The 16,263-nt window shown below is 44.5% G+C and overlaps 2 protein-coding genes across 3 annotated transcripts in view; both read right to left on the bottom strand.

The window, feature by feature from the left end:
- Nucleotides 1-334: 334 nt before the first annotated feature.
- Nucleotides 335-10,358, bottom strand: LOC311019539 (WD repeat-containing protein 20). The gene is made up of 4 exons (XM_084019061.1): nucleotides 9,677-10,358; nucleotides 8,628-8,810; nucleotides 6,051-7,460; nucleotides 335-5,462 (listed from the first exon to the last, which is right to left on the bottom strand). Exons 1-4 carry the CDS (start codon nucleotides 10,085-10,087, stop codon nucleotides 5,415-5,417), a joined length of 2,052 nt encoding a protein of 683 aa, XP_083875187.1. The 5' UTR covers nucleotides 10,088-10,358; the 3' UTR covers nucleotides 335-5,414.
- A 3,516-nt stretch (nucleotides 10,359-13,874) lies between these two features.
- Nucleotides 13,875-16,263, bottom strand: part of map4k1 (mitogen-activated protein kinase kinase kinase kinase 1) — a 32,551-nt gene continuing 30,162 nt past the window's right edge. For both annotated transcript variants that reach the window (XM_084019551.1, XM_084019550.1), the window contains exons 31-32: nucleotides 15,706-15,832; nucleotides 13,875-14,764 (exon numbers count right to left, since the gene is read on the bottom strand). In XM_084019551.1, coding sequence (XP_083875677.1) covers nucleotides 14,668-14,764; nucleotides 15,706-15,832 — 224 coding nt within the window. In that variant the 3' untranslated portion in view covers nucleotides 13,875-14,667. The remainder of the gene's footprint in view (nucleotides 14,765-15,705; nucleotides 15,833-16,263) is intronic.

Genomic DNA, 16,263 nt, shown 5'->3' with positions numbered 1-16,263 from the left:
ACAGAGAAATAAGAAAAAAACTGAAATAAATTGTCTCATTTCAGTCACGTTATAATGAACATGGAATGATATTTGTTCCCTTGGTAACGAGTTTGAGCTGTTTCATGTTGTCAGTGTACCGACTCATAGAAAGCCTGGACTCAGCGGTGTGTAGAGGTGAGAAAGACTGTCTCCCAATGCTTCCACAACCTAAATAATACGATCAACTCCCGTTACAATTATATGTTCTTGATCTTCATCTGGCTGATCAGATATTAGGCTTAATTAGTGCTCAATGACTGAAGCATTTTTTAAGTCCAGACAGCAACATAAACCTCGGATGTGAAGCTGAAAGCACTTTAAACACAGTCTTTTATTGATTAGAAACAGTGAGTGTTCGAGTTAATTGTCTTGGAAATGAAGTCTTTCCCTGTAGGATGGTAGTTAATTAATCAGCTAACAAAGAACAAAACCATAAAACATCCTGTTAACATTTGTCAAGTTAAACTTTATGAATTGGTCTTTTTTTTTTTCCAGCTGAGTGATCCACCTTCATATTTCTTTCTGATATTTTCTGATGGTCATAATGTGCTCGATTATAAAATATTTCAATCAACTCCTCAGTAAGTCGTCTTCTGTATTTCACCTCAGTCTTTTCTAAAACTGTGGAATCCACACATCCAAGCCTCCAACCTCACCTCAGTCAACAAAACACCTTGTGCAGCAGAATTCAAGTGCTTTGTGTGTTATGCAATCAAAAGGGACTTCACCTCGCTCTGATCTAAGACTTCCTATGAATCCAGGGCCATGTTCACATCATCGGATATCTTTTATTTAAATACAACACATCCTCATTATGTCTAAACATCTGCATGAACATGTGAAAACATACACACTTAGTTGTTTTTTCGAGCCAAAGAAGAGGAGAAAGTGATAAAAAGACTGTAATGCCGGCTGTTAATATACTGACTTTAATGCAGCAGAAACACATTTGCATTCTCACACACACACACACACAGACACAAACATTGTGAGCATCAAAAATGTCAAAATTAAATGATTCAACAACAAATGCATTCCTGACCACGTGCCGATGAGGCCCGAGACAATAAGTCAGTGAGCATTCACACCTGTATTTAACAACTGATGTATCATAAAGAGTAACTAAACCCCGGAGTTTTGCCTGAAGTGCCTACATGTTTTTTTCTTCTTCTAGAAGCTGAATTATAGTTTTAAGTGTTTTACTCAAGTATCGGATTGCTAGTTAACTACCTAGCATGGTAAAACCACCATACTTTCCTGCTACAGTTGCAGAACATAAAAAGCACCACGTGAACTGCTTGGCTTGGTCTAGTTACTTTAACACATTGCCGGACGAGACCATTTTAAAATGACCTGTTACCCTTTTATGTAGCACTTGCTTATCACGAATGCTAACCGGTAGCATGCTGTCTATTGTTATGGTTATGGTAAGTGAGCAGTTCTGTAAAATGTCTGTTATGGCAACACAGTACAATATAAATTAATTTCAGTTTACATGCAAGGCTGGGATATGTGTATGCTAGTGATTAGCATTAGCAATTTACATGCTAGTTGGAAGGGTAGGCCAGTAATGTCACGGCAGAAAGTCGGGGTTTTTTTTGTAGGTGACGAAAGTTGCCTCCATTTACGTCATCTGCCTCGAGATCAGCTAATAGCAAAATTAAATTGCAATAGCTGGGTTTCAACCAGTAGAGGGCACTCACTATGAATATTTACAACACAATATGTTGAATTCAAATAATTTTGAATTTAGTTAAGACCCAGATACATTGGTTTTAAGCTAAAGTGGTTTGGAGGTTTAGTTACTCTTTAAAGTGTGAACAGGACCGATAGCTGCACCCAAATATTTAACTGTAAAATGCCTTGAATTAAGTTGCACAACCTTTAAAAAAAAGAATTCAACATTAACTTCCATATTTGGGAGGTTGATATTCTGTGGTGAATTATTCGTTTAACACGTCTAGTTTTTCCATCGTGATGAGGTATTAATTTAGCCTTAAAGCCGAAAGCCCATTCCAGACATACTCAGCAGCAGACATGCGGTTGCTACGCCAACAAAGATGAGTGTACATGGGCTGCGAGGGAACCTGGTGGTTCGTCTGCTGCGACAAGGGCACAACCTTGGCTCCTGCAGAGCTGAAAGTTAGCTATTAATAGGAGGTATTTTCAGACAGGTATAAAATACTGCCGGCCTGCTGCTCTGTGAGCTTCCAACTTGATCACGTTTAGGACAAAATCTCGTTATGACCCACAATTTCAAAGCAGCTTCTCAGCTTCTCCCAGTACTGTTTCCTCATATTCATACTGGGACATGTTGGGAAGTTGCTCTCTCACCAGGATCTTCTTCTCTACATCGAATTGCAGAATGGCTGAAAACGATGCTAACAGCATTAACTGGTCCTGGTTCTGTGTAGAGAGAGGCCGATGACTCTAAAACTGGATCAGCTAACGTGAGCAAGTCCGACTTACAGTTAAAAAGCTAAAGTAGCAAAACAATGTCATGTTTGTCAAGGAACTCATAACTTAATTCATTTTTCACCTTCATTTTGCCTTTTGTTCACAAAATATCTTTCAGCAAGTTGATGGTGGGTAAGGCCAAAATCTGCTTGAAAATATAGGTGGTTTTGGCTTCCAACATATTGTTGTTTACTAAAATAATATTCAAAAAGCACCAGAAATCAATAAGCAGAATAAAAATTGCAGAGAGGAAAAATCTGGATGTTGACATAGTGGATCAGACCTCGTATCACTCATCAGGCTGCTCAGATGGAAGCGTGGATTTACTGGACGTGCAAATTCTCGCAGGAGGCAATTGAGGTGCAACAGGAATGAAGATACGATAAATGTGATGCTACACCATGGGGGGACAGTGTGTGTGTGTGTGAGTGTGTGTGTGAGCCGTTTGATGTTTCGGAATGTGCAAGAGAGTTCGTGTTTGTTCGTTCCTCGTTATTAAGACGCCGTTTGTGCACATGATGCTGAGGGAAGTTAGCATTATTCAGGCCTGTTAGCTCGGACAGCTAGCAGCCTCTCTGTGCTCCACTTGGGTCACACTGGACCCCAAATGCTTCCGCCAGCTCGCTTTCAGTGACAAACTGGAGAAACTCCATCACATTAAATAAAAATCATCATCTTCAAGTTCCCTAAAACAGCAGACATTCATTTTTTTCTCTTCAACTGTGGTTGCTATGTACAATAGACCATCTTCATATATTATTCTTCTGATTTTTCTTTGCTTCGTCGCCGTCAAGTCAATATTCCCATACGTTTGTCCTTTTTGTATTTATAGAGTATTTTCAGTATTTACATTATAAATTACTACACAGTCCTGTGATAAAATAAATAACTTAAATACAATGGCCGTGGCTTTTGCGGTGTCTTTTGCATGAAGGGGAGACGGGAGGGATCGGGCTGCGACGCTGCTCACCGTTTGTTGCTTCATGGCTGCGGACAGGAAGGATAAAGGATCTGTGTTCGTTTGACGCAGTATTTCTGCAGACAATCACAGAGGGGCGGGGTGGAGGCAGAGGTCCGGGGCAAACCTTCCTCAGTGGCCCGAGGTGGGAAACTCTCCCTGAAGTACAGTGTAGCTGTGTCCGTCTGCGTGGAAACTGGTGAAACTAACCCAACTATGAGTTAAACCGACTTTATCTACTGACAACAACCTACATTTTTCAGGATGGGGCCGTTTAATCAACACATGATTCTTCTTAGTGAATAGAAGAATCTGTGGCTCTAAAATGCCAAAAACATCAGCAAATTCTAACTTTCAACCAAAATAACTGTTGCCTTTGAGGGGGATCAAAGTTTTAAATCCAAGAGGCCTCACCCAAACAATCATCCCAGACCAGAGTGGTGTCCACATACATTTGGTTATGTCATGCTAGCTACCAGACTATGTAGAGGACTATTTAGGGTTCTAGACAGAGGACTATATAGAGGACTACATGGAGGACGATGTGGAGGAATATATAGAGGGCTATGTGGAGGACTATATAGAGGACTATGTTGAGGTCTATATAGATGACTATACAGTGAAGTCCTTGGCAAAATGAAAAAACTTTCGGACTCTGGTCACTTTCTCCACAAAGTAAATTACTTCACTGCTGTAGCGTAATTAAAACCTGCGGCTGGTGATCATTCATAATAAATACAGACATAATATTTTGTAATAAATATACATTGAAAGCTATTTTGTCGAGTTGCCCCTTGTATACTAATTCTCACAATACATTCAGACAGCACTACAACATGGAGACCTCACTATAGTGAGTATAGTGAGTAGTGAGTGATTTCGGACACAGCTCTCGTCTAAGCAGACTTAAGGGCTGAAAAGCTGATATGCTAGCTAGCATCTGTGTTTAGGTGTTCCCGAGACTGCTATCTGAAGACTGTAAATCTGTTGGAGTGATGTTATTTTAATGATTCAGGAAGTGTTTCCCACCAAGATGGCCGCTGTGAGGGTGAAATCAGCAGGGTTAGGGTTTTGGAGGTGGCGGGTACAGAGGGTATACTGGTGGTATAATACTGCAGCGGTCGGTAGGTAGGTAGGTAGGATGGTAGGTAGGATGGTAGGTAGGAAGGTAGATAGGTAGGTAGGAAGGAAGGAAGGTAGGTAGGTAGGAAGGAAGGTAGGTAGGTAGGTAGGTAGGTAGGTAGGTAGGTAGGTAGGTAGGTAGGTAGGTAGGTAGGAAGGAAGGTAGGTAGGTAGGTAGGTAGGAATGGTAGGTAGGTAGGATGGTAGGTAGGTAGGTAGGTAGGTAGGTAGGTAGGTAGGTAGGTAGGTAGGTAGGTAGGTAGGTAGGTAGGTAGGAAGGAAGGTAGGTAGGTAGGTAGGTAGGAATGGTAGGTAGGTAGGATGGTAGGTAGGTAGGTAGGTAGGATGGTAGGTAGGTAGGTAGGATGGTAGGTAGGAAGGTAGGTAGGATGGTAGATAGGTAGGTAGGAAGGAAGGAAGGTAGGTAGGTAGGAAGGAAGGTAGGTAGTAAGGTAGGTAGGTAGGTAGGTAGGTAGGTAGGTAGGTAGGTAGGTAGGTAGGTAGGTAGGTAGGAAGGAAGGTAGGTAGGTAGGTAGGTAGGAATGGTAGGTAGGTAGGAAGGAAGGTAGGTAGGTAGGTAGGTAGGGAGGGAGGGAGGGAGGGAGGTAGGTAGGTAGGTAGGTAGGTAGGTAGGTAGGTAGGTAGGTAGGTAGGTAGGTAGGTAGGAAGGAAGGTAGGTAGGTAGGTAGGAATGGTAGGTAGGTAGGATGGTAGGTAGGTAGGTAGGATGGTAGGAAGGATGGTAGGATGGCAGGTAGGTAGGGAGGGTACGGCCTCTGGCTGTGTTTGCCCCTCATGTGTCGTAGGGAGGGAGGGAGAGAGGGAGGGAGGGATGAGTGCAAAGCTTCGCCTCCAGCTATACCACCGTGCCGCTCGGAGAGTTCCCGTTCTGTGCCGCCAAGTTCTGATCACAGAGACAAAACATGAAGGAGAGTTAGACAGTAGTGAAAATCCAACCAAGAACATCTACTTAAAAGTGCAGGAAGATCAATCTTCAACTGTTGAGTCATATCCTAAAGCCTCAAACATCCACTCAAAACAAACTGATAACTGACTAGCAATGAAAAAACAACAACTTGTGAGCAGAATATCACTGGACTGATGAACTTCTGTAATATTACAGGGCTGCCAACTCTCACACACAGTTAAAAACAAATTTATAACTGATCACATTGTGAACAAAAATAGGACACAAAAATAGGACAGTGGCGGCGCAGGGAGTCTAGACGGGGAGGGACCTAAGTCGGTCAACAAAGCCATCCTCTATTCATGCTGATACAGTACCGGTACTAGGGGGATCCAAAAAGGACTCACTCACTCACTCACTCGAACCCATCACCCCCCACTTCAAACAGTAATGGACATATTGCTATATATCTTTAGTCGTCTTGATCTTGTTTCTGTTTGAAAACACCGTCAGTCTTTAATCGTGAAAAATAATAATTATAGTGAATAATAATCGTTAGTTGTCGTGAGTGAAATGAAGACTCACCGCCTTCCCCGGCCGTGCCCAGGTGCAGATGAGCCCCTCTTGGCAGGCTGTGATGATGCAGTCGTCCATGAAGACCAGTACGGTCAGCCTCTCATGTGCAATCTTCTTGCACACCAGCGGCTCCAGCAGCGGCACCTCGTACATGCGCGGGCACAGCGTGGTGCCCAGGACCTTGGCCGCGTCCAGCCGGTTGCTTCTCGGCGCCACGTTGATCTTATCGTTGCTTTTGCTGATGTTGCCCAGACTGTGGTACCTCTTGTGCTCCTTCTCCACCCCACTGCTGCAACCCGACTTGTCCGACTTGCGCTCCTGGAGCGACAGCGTGGCGAAGCGGCCTATGCTGAACGGGGTGCTGTTTCCGACGACGCTGCTCCCTCCGCCACCGCCACCTCCGCCGCTGCCCTCTGAGGCACCCGGGCCCTTGGAGGCGTTAGCCACGGCAGGGTGGGGAAGAGAGTTGGAGCGGGAAAGGGAGCGAGGAAGCGGTAAGGGGAGCGTTGGTGGGTTGGTGGTCCCGGTGTTAGTGTTAGGCGGATGATGGTGCCCCTCAACCGCTCCACTTCCTCCCCCAACTGAGGTGCTGTTGACGCCACCGCTGCCAGAGTTGGACAACGAGGGTCCAAAAGTGTTAGTAAAGGCGCGGGAGAGCGGCAGGCGTGGGTACAACACGTCATCCGTCAAGTCCCACAGACAGAACTGGGTGTCCTGCCCCACCGAGCCGAACCGGTACGTGACTGATGCCGAACCACCACCTTTGGAGCTGTGCCGGGAAAGACGCGACAACGTGCTGCTCGTTCGGACACGGCCGAAATGCATGGAGTTATTCTGGGCTCCCTGGTGGAGGTCCTCCTCGCTGCCGCTAAGCTCCATAGGCTCCTCATCTTCCAGGGAGGTTGTGAAGGGGTCAAACGCCACCACATTGACCCAGGACTTGTGGCCGTGACCTCTTGCAACCACACGGCTCTCTGCGAACGACCACACAGTAACGAGGTCATCCTCTCCGCCTGTGGCGAGATATTTCCCATCAGGGCTCCACGACACGCACAGCAGCCCGCCAAAGTAGCTCTTCATCACCCCCTGCAGCTCCATCGAGTCAAAGTGGAAGACGCGCAGGCAGCCGTCCTGGCCCACGCACGCCACGTGTACGCCATCCGGGGAGAAAGCGAACTCGTTGAGGCCTCCATCGCCCACGGCCCATCGTAACAACGGGTTGCGCGGCGTCTTGGTTTTGCAGGCGTAGACGGCGAAGCCTTCCCCCTGCCGCAGCAGAGAGTACTGTGGGGCGGTGGTGCCACACGGGTGGTCCACGTTGTAGAGGTAGAGGTGGCCGCTGGCATGAGAGGCCAGGAACAGGTTCTCAGACTTGGGCAGCCATTTTAGACACGTCACCTTGGATTTGTCTATCAACCTCTGGAAAACAGGAAGGAGGAAAGGTGAGGGAGTGGAGAAGGCAGAGGGATTTGGAGAAAAATATGAAAGAAAGAACGATGGAAGAGAAAAAAATGAAGATATTACATAATACATATTACATAATTTGATATTATTGTGTATTTTGTGAGTAAATAAACTAAATATAAACTTTTGAGAAAAATAACTGAAACCAACCGAGGGAGTATACCAGAGGGATCAGAGGAGGAAGGGAATACATTCAAAGCAGATACCACAGAGCCAATCAGACTGAGGAGACACCCAAGCACAACGTCTGCCTGCATGCACCCCCCAATCGCCCAAATTTAATTGGAAATCCCATTAAAGAGAATCCCATTTAACAGTTAAGGAGACGTGGAAATCACCATGGCCACATCGCAGCATCCAAACAACGCCAGAGGAATCAATACAAGGTGAAATATGACAGCTTGTAAACAATAATGACAAAGCGTGTGCGTTAAATTTGGCAGGTTGGCGGAGTGAAAGATCACGTCAAGCTATGCAAGGGCTTAACCAGCAGAGATCAAGAATGCAACATACAACAAACTGACTTTCCAGATGTGTGTGTGCTATCAGTGATGGGTAGAAAACGTTAGCAAGTGGCCACATATACATGTATCTGTGCTCATGTCACACACCATGTTATAGACTCAGAGTTGGGATTTATTGAGTTTTAAAAATGGCTACTGCAAGCAGTCCAGTGGTAGTCAACACGTTGAGTAGCTTGTAGCCGTAGACACTGCCAGTGTTTGGGTTTAAGTTGTGACTGAAATTGTCAGCGGTTGCTCGTAGTGACGGCAGCTGTTGAAAAACGACAGCAGAACGTGCAGGTGTTCTCATGGAAAGCCTTCCATCAATTTTAAATCCATATTTATCTGGGTTTATTATCTAATTATTATTAATCCAGCCATTTATATAAGTTACTACGAGCAACGACAGACGCATTCAGCGGAGAGTCACCAGTTAACACAGTCACTGGTTGGACTGAAACACCCGTTGCCAGTTTTAATTCAATGTTTAAAGCTTCTAACTCGTTTGGATGGCTTCCATCACCAACATGCGTGACCATGTCTTTGATGACGAAGTGTCTGTTGCAGCAGGCTTTACTAATCACAACAACACTCAGAGATGCAACCTCTTCCACAATACCTCCTCATTGAAGAGTTTACTGGTTTCCTTCTTGATGGGGTCCAGGTACTGGACCTGTCCGGCTGAGAAACCCACGATGAGCGCTACGCTCTCCGCTGTGGCGGAGTACTGGTTGAAGTCGTGGCATGTTGGCTGAGTGCCTTTGTAGATCCTCTTGTCTATCGGCTTACTGAGGTCCACGGCCTGCAGGCGAGGCAGAAGGACAGAGAACGGTGATGCACAAGCAGAACAGCAGAATACAGTGAAGGTTCACAAGTTCCAGAGAAATTCAGAGGTCCTGAAGGGGGCTTAGTTGGTCCCTACAGATGCGCTCTGCCTGGATATCGAACCCTGGCCTCCGGGGTCAGGGAGCAGAGCTTAACCAACCACACCACCACACCACACACCCACTGAGGCCCCTTGGACTCCCCAAGATTCCACTCCTACCACCACCATATCAATAAGCCTGTGCAAAAAAATCAAAAACTGAATTAACAAACCCCAACTCTAAACCCCTAACCCTTATTGCCTGGTACTTTGTGGTCAAACAAATCTGCAATCATTACCAATATTGGATAATGTATATAGGCTACCATATATCTATTTTGATGGTAGGCCTACAGTGACTGATATATTATTATTTAAAGCCCATACATGATGATGTACGGCACATTTCTTTGGGGGGGGGGGGGGGGGGGGCATTGTTGCTGCATACCACTCTGACACTAGGTAGTTGCGCCCCTGATCTGGAGACAGTGAGATTTACTCCAAACAGAGATGCCTTCAGGGCCAGCGGCACAAGTATTCAGATCTTTCACTGAAGTAAAAGTACTCCAGGAAATACTCCACTACCTGCCAGTGTGCTGCTGCTGCTGCCTCCGTCTACGTGATGCACCATTCACCGTCTACTCGCGCAAATCATCGCGCGTCACATTGTGTAACACATGCAGCTTTCATGTGCGCGTGCGAACAGGCTCGTTTTAAAAACACGATGAAATACGAGCATCAAACAGCACCCAAACAGCAGGGCAGGCTAGCGTGCTAAGCTAACCGTCCAGCAGCGGGCTCACCTTCTTGATGTTGGTGTACGTGTAGAAGTAGAGCTCCCTGCCGATGTTGAAGCACACCCGCTCCGACTCCTCGCTCGGGTCTTCGGGCTGCAGCTTTACCATGGAGACCCGGACCGGCGGCAGGAAGCCCGCCGGGGAGGAGTTGGCTGCGGCATTGGAAGAGGAGGCGGCGGCTGCGGCAGCGGCGGCCGCCACGGCAGCCCCGGGCCCCTGCAGCAGCCCGACCCCTCCGCCCGGTATCGGACCGGGTCCAGCCCCGGGGCCCAGCGTCGCTCCGGCGGACGGACCCCGCGGCAGCCCGCCCCGCTGCTGCGAGTCCGAGAGGGTGAGCAGCTTGTAGAAACCCTCTCTGGTCCGGAACTGGGATTTAATCTCATTGATATCCTTCAGTGCGCCGCCATCTCCGGCCATTTTCAGTACAAACAAACCGCACAGGAAACTGAGATTTTGACCTGGAAATAATCTCGCTACAATAAAAAGTAGCCTGCTAGAATAAAAACGGGAGAGGCGACGCCGAGCCGAGATCAGCTAGGCCGACCAGCACGCCCGGTCCGGTCCGGTGCATTTTACACCAGTAGCGGAGACCATCCCGCCGCTACCTGGTAAATAAAGCCCGAGAGAAAGCCCTTCTGAGCCGGTGTAAGCATCCTCCTCTGCCTCCGTTCATCCACTGTGCGTCATACGTGCGATGATGCGTCGACTGCTGCTGCCGCTGGCCCGGCCTGGCACTGCGCCCCCTCCCCCCCACTGTCGGGGGCAAAGAGAGGCCATCCGGCCCGGACAGGGAGCTTCATTTATCCCACATTTAACCCCCATGACACCCAACAGGACCACGTCTAAGATATATGGTGTATAAGGAAAACAACATTCTGGTGCTGTGCTGGGGTGTAACTACTTGTACTTTACTTGGGTATTTCAATGTAATGCCACTCTATGTTACTACTCTAATACACCTCGGAGGTAAATGTTTTACTTTTTGCTGCTACATTTATGTAACAGCTTCAGTAACAGGTAAAACCACGTATCTCCAGATTGAAACAATTTAAAATGCCTCCGGGGTCAACTCACAAACCTGAAAAATATAAACATTGGTGTAATTTAAGTTATATGATTGGTTCATTCCCATGGTCTGGGACGACAGATTTGAAGCTTCGAGTTGGCATTTTGACCTGTCGCCATCTTGGTTTTCTTTTGCAACCAGTGAAGGAAGTGACCATATTTGGACTGTGGAGTAAAACCTTTGTTCATCTTTGAAATGTATACGCTGTGGTACTTTGTTCCGGGGTGACGGCTGCAGGTATGATGGCGGTGTGCAAGTCCTGGCTGTCTCCCCACCCTCTCAAAACTGAGGGAGAGCGTCTCTGGCCTGATGGCCGACATCAAGGGGAGAGACAAAATCCTCCTGGATCTCTCCACCGTCGCTACGACCCAGGCGAAGCTCGTCACCCAACTGAGGGCGATGCCCTCACAGAGGTCCACGCCAGAGGTGTGTTCCACAGGGACATCAAGCTGGAGAACATCCTAATGGAGACCGGCTCTGATGTCCCTTGTGTCAGGCTCATTGACTTCGGCTGTGGCACATTTCTGATGGAGGGCGAGTACATGACACCACAAGGTAGGCTGTCTTTCTTCTGCTCCTGTCCTCTGAAACAACCCAGCATCTTTGCTGTCTCTGTTCCTCACCAGTAACCGTTGTCTCCGTGTGTCTGGTAGGAACCTTTGACTATTTCAGCCCTGAGTGGTTACTGCGACGCCGCTACAGGGCCGAACCCACTACTGTGTGGCAGGTCGGTGTCGTGCTGTTTGTGATGCTGCATAGAAGTTTCCCCTTCAGCCGCCGCCACCAGATCGCCTTTGAAGACCCTGACGTCTCTGTCGGGCTTTCCTTTGGTAAGACATAGACACACACATGCAGGAGAATCAAGCACACACACAGAGTCCAGGGTTTGTATTCAAACATGATTTCTGTTTAGACAGGAACGCAGTGCATGGAGTGCTTCTTGGGTGTTGCAGAAAAGTGTATCCCTCAGGTGCTCTTCAGTTGGGGAGATCCATAAAGGGTGGGTTGCAGACAGAAAACCGAGGCACTCGTGAGGGTACGACCAATTAAAATGCCTTTATTGGTACATGGCTAATCTATTAAAAGCGAGTCAACGCGTTTCAGCCAAACTGGCCTTCGTCAGGACAAAAGTGAAATGATTTCTGTTTGTCCGTCCAGACTGCCAGGATTTCGTACTGAGCTGTCTGCTCAAGAGGTCAGAGGACCGACCGACCCTGGAGACCCTTCAGCACCACCCATGGCTGACGTGATCCAGATCCATCCACGGATCTGGATCCTCTCAGGACCACGGAGACACACACGCATGCACGCACACACACACACACACACACACACAATTTTTTTTTATTATTTTAATCAAAATATGCCAGTGCTATATACCTCTGACCTGTACATGTCAGAGGAAAATATTATAATTATTATAATTAATATAATAATAATAATTATTATCTTTATTATTATTATTACATTTTTATTATTATTATTACTATTTTTATTATAATTATTTTTATTATTATTATCTTTATTATTATTATTTAATTTGTATTATTATTATCTTTATTATTATTATCTTTATTATTATAATTATAATTATTTTTATTATTATTATTATTATCTTTATTTTTATTATTATTTTATTTTTATTATTATTATTTTATTATTATTATTATTATTATTATTATTATTATTATTTCAAGACGAACATCTTTTCTTTGGCTTCTGACACCATGTAGGGTGTTGGTTTTATGATTTTTGTATCTTGTGCGGGCAGTACATTTTATTCATTATTATTTTTTACTTTCATCTTTTTATTGTACTTCTATTGTGTCTATTTATTGTGTTTTATCTTGTTGTACAGCACTTTGGAAAATATTGTGTTTGTTAGATTTATGCTATGTAAATAAAGTGTATTGGATTGGAGGTGGATACAGTACATTTTTTATGTTCATTTCAAAAGGGCCTTGAAGAGTGGAAGTGTGCCTGTATTCTTACACCTCCTCACCTGAGTTTTAGCGGTCAGATATGGTGAGGTGAATATTAACGAGAGCATCCAACATAATTTCACTGAGACTTCAGCAGGGTTCGAGTTATGATTTAATCTCTGTGGGGGTCTCCAAAAAATAAATAAATAAAAAATATTGATGTGCAAGTAAATATAGGCTATAATTAAATAGGTGCACCTTTAGTAACGGCTACGTGTGACACTTAGGCTACTCTTATTACTTGTCATGTCACGCTATTTATCTTTAACGTCGATATTACTATGTATGTGGAAGGGAAAATAGCTTCATTTGTAATTAAAATATTATTGCTGCTGTATTTTTTTCAGAGACCCCCACAGATATTTGAGTTAACTGCGTTCATGGGGGGCCAGTCCTCACTCTGGGAGCAGGGAGTCCTCGGGCGTCTGAGAGGACGACTCTACATGTCTGGATGCTTTCATGCTTCCAGGTTAACAAATGGATGATATATAATTATCCACACTGAGAACCAAATGCTGTACAATGTTTAAAACACCCGACAGCAGCAAGAGACATAAATCCCTCTGATCCCATACCTTTAGTGCGAACCTGTGAGGTTTGAAGAGGAGCTCTCTTCAAACCTCACAGGTTAGCACTGTAATAATATATCAACGGAACATACTGGGACAGTTAAAACCTCTTGATCGAAGGTCACCGGCGCTTTTCTGGACTGAAAATTAAGTTCAACAGTGTTCTCTCTTGTCATGTAACAATGTGGGGACGTGAAGTAAATGGAAGTTTGAATGCCAAAACTATTTAAAATTTAAATAACACACGTGGCCCTGCGACCCTGAATACAGGATAAGGGGTACATGGTGGATTGATGGATAACACGCGTGGTGTCTGCATTATTCTCTTTTTGTCTGTTAAAATGGTTGTTATTGAAGGAAAGGAGAAAAACATTGATATAACAGCCGAGTACAAACTTTTCAACGGTAGTGTGTGCCTGTTATTAAAAAGTAAAACGTAATTTCTATGGTACCAAAGACTGTGATCTTTCTATAAAAGTAGGACTATTCACTTCATTAACAGCTAACAGACAAATACAACACAAACACAATGGGTGTAGCGTTCACCGTGAACCGTTTCCGCTCTAAGATCAGTACAGTTCACCTCGTCTTGTGTAAATTAACTTTATTAACGGCAGTGAGTGTGCATCTTGAACACTGACATACAAACTACACAGCACAAGTCCATCCAGCCCTTCATGCTCATACGCGTCTTCTTCTGGAAGCCGTGGCATGTTTCAGTCCCTGCAGGAGGAAGTAGATGCTCCTCTTTAGTGTTAGAGGAGGATCCCAACTTCACTGTTCATTTCGGGGTTTCTCAGCAACCCTGTCTCCTGCTGAATATCGTGCCCACGCAACTAAACCGCACTCTCTTTTACCTTTGCAGGGAAACACATTCAGTCAGAGTTATTAGAAGTTAGAAACACGTGGTGAATAGAAATGTTTTTTTTTTTTAAATACTTCAAATCGACATAATTAGGTTGAGAGAAAAACATCCTGGTGTATCTTGAAACGGAACAAAAACCGAACAAAAGCACCTGGTTATGTTGAGGCAACAAATCTACTTTTGTTTGAAACTAATTTATGATACATCGAGAGTCAAAATACGTTTCCCTGGAAAAGTAATTCAAAATCCAGTTTTGTTGTGATTAACGTAATTTTTAGGAGACCGGGCTGTTCTCAGCTGTCTGGATTCTGGACATCATTCTGGATCTCACAGGTTGAAATCAGCATAAATAAGAGAAAACTACGCCAGATTGGAGGATAAAACACAACAATCCTCTGTCCTTCTGACATCTCCTCTCCTGCCACAAGAAAATAAAATACGGCAGCATCCATGCCCGCCAGACTTAACGATGACAGATGAAAGCCCATGATGCACTATGCTAGTAGGCAGGAGAGTCAGGGCAGCATGACGTAGTTCTCAGCAATTTCCAGGACGTAAAGGTTGGACAGCCCCGACTGGTCCTCAATCTGACGCGTCTCCAAGACAACCATCCTGCAGTGAGAAGGTCAGAGAGGTCAGAGGATGTTGAGCATGGCTGCAGTGGAGTTTAATGTGTTTAATGTGTCTGCGTCTGTCCAGACTGAAATAGCTCAACTACTAACTGATGGAAGTCCATGAAATTATGTACAAATATTCATGGTTCTCAGAGGATGAACGCTATTGACTTTGATGAGCCTCAAACTTTTCCTAACATCAGGTAAAACATTTAATTTGTTCAAAACGTTGTGACAGAATAGCTGAAAAACTCATGACTTTTTCAAACCCAGCATTCAGATATTTTACTACAATGTAATCATTGGCCTATTTTTCCACAAGCAATGCAAAGGTCTATATAAGTAACAAGCAAAAGTCCTGCATTCATACTCCAGTAAAGGTAGCAGCATCAGAATATACTTGAAGTACCAAAAGTACTTATTATGCAGAATAGCCAATTATTCAATTTTTTGAATATATACAATTAGTGAATTAGAACTAGTGATGCAGTGATCTGTTCATCATTTCTGCTGGAGCTTATTTTTTTAATATTTAATAACACAGTTTATTAGTTGATTGTATTAATAATCTAAAACGGCAAAGGAACTGGGTTAAACAAATTAAAGTAAAACAAGAGTCATAACATTTGCTCTAATATATAGTGGAGTACAAGTATAAAGTGGTATCAAACGGAAGTATCTCAAAATAGTACTTATGTATTTGGGTAAACGTATTTAGTTGCATTCCACCACTGCAATGAATGCTAAACGATGATTGTGAACACAGTAAACATTGTACCTGCTCAATATGTTAGCATTTAGCATGCAGTGTGTAATGTCAAGCAGCACAGAGCTGCTAGCATGACTGTACTTTCTTGTTGTATTCTAAAAACGGAGTCAAGTGCTTTATATTTCCTGAATTTCGAACATGAACACCACGGCAGTGAAGACATGTAGTACCGGTCTGACTGCACCAGTCGGTAGATCTTCCTGGGGTCGGTGGTTTCCTCCAGCACCTCGGTGAAACCTGGTCCTCTCCTCAGCCAGCCGTGACGCCACACTCCCAGCAGCGTGTCCTCAAAATACACTGTAGGGACGGAGACAGACACATTTAATCATCTACAGTACTAACCATCACTGGTCCGCAGCCATGGAAGGAGTATTCTGATTCTTCACTTAAGTGAAAGTACTATTTATATTATTAGTAGTATGTATCAGCTGCATGGACTTAAAATATAAGTACTCATAGTGCAGTCAGTGTTTTACTATTATAGATGATGTTTCTGGATTAATATTACTGCTGCATTAATTAATATATATATATTCTAACTCCTTTATATCCTGTTGGCAATGCATCATGTTATATAAGATCATCATCTGTTTTTAGCGCCGCTGTCCTGTGAGAACCACGTATCTCTAAAAAGAGAAACTGTTTCAGCTTTGTGACGATGCATTTTCCAGCTGATGAGAGGCTTTTTAAACAGTTAACACATACAAGAACACTTCATCCTTATCAAC

The sequence above is a fragment of the Eutrigla gurnardus genome (assembly GCF_963514095.1).
Source record: "Eutrigla gurnardus genome assembly, chromosome: 10".
Classification (NCBI taxonomy): domain Eukaryota; kingdom Metazoa; phylum Chordata; class Actinopteri; order Perciformes; family Triglidae; genus Eutrigla; species Eutrigla gurnardus.
This window is presented reverse-complemented; position numbering and strand designations above follow the sequence as displayed.